The sequence below is a fragment of the Tupaia chinensis genome, unplaced genomic scaffold (genome assembly GCF_000334495.1).
Source record: "Tupaia chinensis unplaced genomic scaffold, TupChi_1.0 Scaffold000140_1, whole genome shotgun sequence".
NCBI lineage: Eukaryota > Metazoa > Chordata > Mammalia > Scandentia > Tupaiidae > Tupaia > Tupaia belangeri.
The window spans coordinates 9,479,704-9,487,103 of NW_006159610.1; the positions used below are offsets into that span (position 1 = coordinate 9,479,704).

Genomic DNA, 7,400 nt, shown 5'->3' on the forward strand with positions numbered 1-7,400 from the left:
TCTTTGCAATATATTCTGTATTCATTTAATTTACTCTAAGTGTTTTTTCTTTTCTTTCGCAGGTCTGGCCTGGAAGAACTGTTTTTCCTGATTACACCAATCCCAACTGTGCAGTTTGGTGGACAAGGGAATTTGAGCTTTTCCACAATCAAGTGGAGTTTGATGGAATCTGGATTGTGAGTTCTTCACACTTTGGTTATTAGATGATTGTTTTGGTTGTTTGTTTTGGCTGTAGGGTGTGAGCGCTTGCCAGAGAGAGACAGAGAGAGAGAAATGAGAAATCACCCCTAGAGGGATGGCAATGCTTTTATCAGTTCTCCTCCAATTTCTCTTTGGGATTTGGGGCATGCATATGCTTGTACTCGGTGTGATTTTCCAGTTTCTGGGTCTGGAACTTGAACCACACAGCCAGTCATGTGGGATGGAGTGCCTTAACCTCCATGCCAGCTGCTGGCCCGGTGACAAATATTCTGATTATTTTTTTTATCTATATCTTTGAGCCATTGTGGGATGGAGTGCCTTAGCCTCCATGCCAGCTGCTGGCCCGGTGACAAATATTCTGATTATTTTTTTATCTATATCTTTGAGCCATAGAGCATAAGGAGAAGAAGAGAGGAAAGACAATATGATAATCCTTAGAATTCCCTATCTTACAATTCAAATAATCTTACCAAAATGTGTAGGCTGTCAGAATCAAAATAAGGATGTTAGAGCTGGAAAGAGCTCAGAAACATTTTTCAGAGTTCAAATCTATTTATTTATTTATTTATACAAATGAATGAACTTATTACATTGTTACAAAGGATACAAATTGTTCAATTTGCAGTTCAAACAAATTGTTCAATTTGCAGTTCAAAGCTCTTCATTGAGTCAAATTGATCAGAGTCAAAGTATCCAGGTCCATGAAAAAAATGTGGCCATAGTAAGGAGTAATTTCAAATGCAGCCCAACTGATGTTGGGCTGTTTTAGGAGATTTAGAGATGAGCTTTCTTCTAGTTATAAGAGAGCTGTAGAAAGTTCAAACAAAAGAGAGTGCTAAAAGTGTGAAAACAAATTCCTCCAAAATGATAGCAAGCAAAGGTTCCTGCCATCAATATTTTAGTATGCACTCTCCCAGACCTTTCCTTTCTACACGTTGGCCTGTGTGTCCTCGTTCTCTCCTCCTCCCCCACATGTATTTTGGTATATGTATGTGCATTTATGTGTGTGTACATATTCACAGTTATGTTTAAACACATAGAGAATAATCACATTGATATATATGGAATAATAAGTTAAAATCTTTTTTTTCATGGAGTATGTTTGGAAATTGTTCACTTTCAGTGATTATACAGATATCATCCTAAAGGAATTTAAGGACCTTCACCATGAAGCCTTGAATGAGTAGAGGAGATAGAAACATGTGTTTGTATTTCATGCCATGTTCATAAGTACTCTGTTTAAAAAAGAAATATCTGGAGTAATTCCTCTGGTTCCTTAAAAATAAAAGCCACTAGTATAATATAAGGAACATATTAATTTTCCTTAATAATTCTTGTTGTCTGTCTTGTAGGATATGAATGAAGTCTCCAACTTTGTTGATGGTTCAATTTCAGGATGTTCCGCAAACAACCTAAATAATCCACCATTCACTCCCAGTAAGTCTTAGTGATCAGCCTGATTAAATTATCAATGCATATTCGATATTTTAAACTCAAAAGGATAGATCTGAATAATCCAGTAAGGGAGTTTGTACAGAAGTATGCACAGGCAAAGAAAACAAGGGTAATATCTAAAAACAAGTAAAAAAGAAAATGAAAATACTCTATGCTTTCCTTAAAGAGATATGCATTCAAAATGGGTGTTCTAATCCTATGTACAGGCCAAGCTATTTCCAAGGGAAGGTCCAGAGAGAACAGTGTGGAAGCCATAGGCTAGTGGTTGGTTAATATCATTCTCAAGTGTACTCCCACCACAGGCCAGGACTTTCTGGGGAGATACCAGATAACCAGACTTTGTCTTCTGGTGAGGGTTAAGTTGGCCGAGGTCTTCAGTGTTACCAACAGACATGAACCAGGGCTGGAAGGGAGCCAGAACCTGTGACCTGGCAGGTCAAAGTCAGAGTCAGTGAATGTGGTACTCCCGAGCTTCAACTGAACTTTGAACAACACTATCTCAGGGTGTGGTCTTGGAATCGCAGCTCTGGTTATAGTTTGAAGAAAGTGAGAGGCTCAAGAGCAAAGTGTATCTTTGAAAAAGGAACAAAGCTACTCAGATTATGACGTGTAATGAAGGCTTCAATCTGGTGGGAAAATAGGTGATTGAGTTACTTAAGTCGGAATCAAATGATAAGGAACTTGGATGGGAGGCCAAGTTAACTTAACTTTCTGGCTGGTGGAAACTATTTAGGTTTTAGTATGAAGGAAGTACAATAGTCAAATTGTGCTGAGAAAAATTTTTACCTCTATATTTCTTATTTTTATAAAATAGATATTATAGAAATGCTTGAAAGACCTCTACAATTTCTAGTCTGTTAAATGTTTCTTCCCTTTACCCCTCCCACCCACCCTCTACCACCTGTTCTCTATGACCACTCCCCTCCTTTATGGTCTGTGCTACCTACATTTATCCTCTCTACTATCTGATTTTTAGACCTTTCCATTTCTGCCATAGAATGCAGATGTTTGGTACATACTGATTGGGAATGTATAGTGTGTACCTTTCAAAGTCTGACTCATTTCACTTAGCACTAAGTCTTCTTAATCATTCACTTTGAGTCAAATGAGTAGTATCCATAGTATATAAGTCTCATAGTTTTTCTACCCAGTCATCAGTTTTGTATGTTTAGGTTGATTCTGTCTCTTAGCAATTGTGAATAATGTTGTAATACAAATGGATATGTGAGTGTTTTCCTATCCTTGTGTAAATATTAATCTGACACTAATAGGCGGTATAAATGACAAGATAAATCAGAGATAAAGAAATCATTAAGAAGCTTTGACATTCATTAAGATCCAAATGACCTTTGAATCTAAACCAGAACAGTGCAATAAAAGGTGAAAAGAGCGATTGGAAATCATTATAATATGAGGGGTCTTCAAAGTTTATGGAAAATACATATTATGAAAAAAATTGCACGTGAATTTGAAAATCTTGGGCACCAAAATAAACTAATACTTTAGTTTCATTTTTCCACAAACTTTTGAAGTTTCTGCTTATGTAATCAAGGGAGAAGAATTAAAAATTAATTTATACTTTCATTCAATATTTCTATTCTTGAACCACATAATTTAGTTTAGTTTGAAGAATTCAGATTGAATCTCCACCTGGTTTCTCTTACTTTCAAGTGCCTGCCTATGGCTAGCTCCTGGCATAGTGATTAAGGTGGCTGGATCCCATGTGACCATCTGTGCAGTTGGAGTCCTTATTCTGGTCACTTAAAATACATCTGGGAGTGAGAGCATGTATGCCCAAAATCCAAAAGGGAGAAATGGAGAAGAAATTTCAGTGTGACCATCCCTCATTGGGGGTGCTTTCTTACTTTCTCTGTGTGTGTGTGTGTATCTCTTGTGGGTGAGTTCACACATACTCTGACCACAAAAAAAATTAAAACAAAACAAAACATAAAAACCAAATGCCTGCCTATAATCATATGAGAGCCCAGTTGGAGAATGTATGTGGGTCAGTACAATATGGTTACATATAAGAGAAATTGCCAACTATCCCTAATGTATAGCTTTCTGATGGTGAGGAAGGAGTCAGAGTGTTTGCAGGATGGACACAATAAATGTCTTCCCAGAGGAGCTGCCATTTCCGGGTGTGCAATAGTCAGGGACCAGGCATTGTGCCTCTCAGGCTCTCACCCATTGATCCTTCCCGTTTCAGATGTCCTGGGTGGTTGCCTGTTTTGCAAGAGTCTCTGCATGGATGCCGTGCAACACTGGGGCAAGCAGTATGACGTCCACAATCTGTATGGCTACTGCATGGCGATTGCCACAGCAGAGTAAGATTGCTATTACAATAGACATATGTGATCAAATGAATGATCTGCTAGGTGCCAGATGACTCATGAATGTTTTTATTTATTTATTTTTAGTTTTGAATCCTGTAGGGTGCATGTGCTCGCTGAAGAGAGGCAGAGGAATGTGAGAAATCACCTTCAGGGAGGATAGCCATGTTGCAATTCCTTCTTCTCCTTTTGGGCCTTGGGATTTGGGGCACACATGCACATACACCTGGTGTGATTTTCAAGCCATCAGGTCTGAGGCTAGAACTGCAGTCTGCCATGTGGGAGTATAGTGCCTTAACCACCACAACACCAGCTGGCCCTATGTATATTATTTTTAAATACTCTACTAGATAAATATGGTTGTCATTGTTAAATGAATGAAGAAATGGGCACATAGAAAAGAAGGGATTCAATATTTGTGGAGTTATAAAAGAAACGAATAAATGAGTAAATGAATGAATGGAAGATTCAGAGAAACGCTAGTTAAGAAACTGTCCCGAATTTAAACAATATATCGAAAAAGCAAGGTTTAAGTCTTTTTGTCTATATGTCCAAAGCCCATGTATTTTGCCTTCTGCCGTTCTGTCTAGACTACAGTATGAGGCTTTAAGTAACTTGTGCTATTCATGAGTTTTAAATATTATTTCAGCATCCTTCTAAGTTCCATTTACCTTTGTATGTGGACTCAAATCTGTTGTGAGGAATAGGTCTTGACAATTAATTCTACTTACTATAATAGCAACATTAGAAAATAAGACCAAAAATGCAACCATACATTAGTGAGGTAACAGATGTAATTTTAGTCAATCTGAAAGTTTTAAAAAATGTCTATAGACATTTAGGGGACACAGAGAGGAGGACCGTCTGTTGATGATAGCCTGTATTATAACACAGAGAGGAGGACCGTCTGTTGATGATAGCATGTATTATAACTTCAACTTTACTGTGAAGTATATTCATGTTGGGTAACTCATTTCACAAGCTGTAGTGATGTGCAATGATTCAATGTATAAAATAAATTAAAATTTAAAAAATTCTTCAATCAAATAAAGTTGATCAATAATACAAAAAGAAAATGTCTATAGCCAAAGTTTTTAGTAGAAATACAGACTTCTGATTGAAATGTGTAACTGATATAAATCTGTTTATAAAAGTACACACATACATATATAATTTTTAATTGTTTTTTTCTCATTGAAATTATTATCAAAGTGTTTCAACTTAAAAGAGTTTATGTTCTAAGAGGCTATTTATAAGTCCCTTTTTGTGTGTCTAAAGTATAATGACATGAAAAACCAAAATGTATACACCTGTGTAAAGTTAAATTTTATCTTTGTTCTGAAGGTTGTATACCTCTAGTTACTAATACTTTCAAGGCTGCTTTTGAAAGTCTTGGAAATTATGGTTAATGATATGCACAAAACACCTTAAAACAAACAAATAAAAAACCATGAATGTACTTAACAGTCAGACTGCTCCCAACTACAATTTCAATGCTTTAGGGAGAGCAATAGGAGAGAAGAAGGGTATGTGTTTTAAATATCCTTGGTATGGTTGCCTGATCATGGGCTGAGACAAGCTAAAATCACACTCCACTCCCTAACCTCTCTCCCTTTCTAGAGCTGTCAAGACTGTGTTCCCTAATAAGAGAAGCTTCATTGTGACCCGTTCTACCTTTGCGGGATCTGGCAAGTTCGCAGCCCATTGGTTAGGAGACAACACAGCCACATGGGATGACCTTCGATGGTCCATCCCTGGCATGCTTGAGTTCAACCTTTTTGGTATCCCACTGGTGAGTTCCCATCCCAAGCTCTCTAATGAACCTCAGTCTCCAGAAAGTCTCATTCTAGAAAGTTTTCAAACCATAAAGCATCTCTCTTCTGCCTGTCATGATGAAAGGATTTTATGTCTTGAGTATTCCCTCAACATCAGTATGACTCTGGTATCATGACATTCTTTTCTGCACTGTCTTAGAAGATAGAAAGTGCAACCTTGATATGCCTTGGAATATTCCTTTTTATTAAAGTATAACATACATACAGAAAGTACATACATCCTTGAGTATACAGCTGATGAATTTTACAAACTGAATATGTATGTGTATCTAACACCCAGAAGAAAACTCGTAACATTGCCAGCAATCAGGCATCTTTTAAAACTTTTTTTATTTATTTGAGAGATTTTTGCTAATAGGGCATGTGCACTCACCAGAGAGACAAAAGGTGAGAAATCATCCCCTGGGGAGATGATAATACCACAATTCCTTCTCCTCCATTCTTCTCTTGGATTTTGGGCACACACACATCTGCACCTGGTGTGAGTTTCAAGCTGCTGGGTCCAGGACTCAAACCATGGTCAGCTACATCCAGTGACATAGTCATTACACCATCTGCTGGTTCTGATATCTTTTAAATTCAGTGTACATATTTTATTGAGCTCTGGGTCTCAAGGGTCCTGGATAAGTATACATGATGAGTATAGAGAAAAGCATAAACATAGTAACAAAAACACCTTTTCTTTCCTCAAAGAGTTTACAGTTTTGCAAAAGAAGGTATATATGTAAACAGATAATTATGACAAGCTGGGGTAAAAGAGCCAGAATGAATGTTATGAGAGATACCGAGAAAGATTCATTTACTCTGAAAAGATTATGAAGGACAAAGAGAGTCAGGAGAGGGAGTTAAGAGAAACTTTATGGAAAAGACAGTGCCCGAGTTTAACCTTAAAAAGTGAGTATAGTAATTTCATTGGAATAATAAGGTTGAAGTTTATTTAAAACTACTGAGAAATAAATGTGAGCAGAGAATATGTTTGGGGGGCTGGTTAGTGGCACCGTGGTAAAACACAGTGCTCTGTGAGGCTGATGCACATGGGTCTGGGTTTGTGTTTGGAAACCCCCCTCAGTAAGCCAGACACCCCTTTGCCCATGATCCAGGGCCAGTGGAAGCTGTGGGTGGATTGTGGTCCCCAAACCCTGTTGGGTGTGCTATCTGTCTGTCTTTCTCACTCATGGAAGAAATAAACCTTTTTTTTTAAAAAAAAAAAAAAAAAGAATATAATGGGGAATATCTGATAGGATTGGTGTGTAGAACTGGAATAGAAATGATGCAAAAAGGAGTGCTGGAACTAGGTTTTGTTTGTTTGTTTGTTTGTTTGTTTGTTTTTTGAGAGGTTTTTGCTATAGGGCACATGCGCTCGCCAGACAGAGAGAGACAGAGACAGAAAGCGAGAAATCCCCCCCCGGGGGGATGGCCATGCCACAATCACTTCTCCTCCATTCTTCTCTCGGGATCTTGAGCATGCACGCACACACGCCTGGCGTGAGTTTAAGCCATCGGGTCTGGGACTTGAACTGCAGTTGACTATGTGGGAGTCCAGCGACATAGCCATTATGCTAAATGCTGGTCCTGG

General features: G+C 37.9%; 1 protein-coding gene across 1 annotated transcript in view; it reads left to right on the plus strand.

Moving 5' to 3' along the window:
• The window catches only part of MGAM (maltase-glucoamylase), a 101,222-nt gene that overhangs the window by 46,342 nt on the left and 47,480 nt on the right, over positions 1-7,400 (plus strand). Inside the window, 4 exon segments of the mRNA XM_014586456.2 lie at positions 63-176; positions 1,554-1,638; positions 3,866-3,983; positions 5,610-5,781. Coding sequence (XP_014441942.1) covers positions 63-176; positions 1,554-1,638; positions 3,866-3,983; positions 5,610-5,781 — 489 coding nt within the window.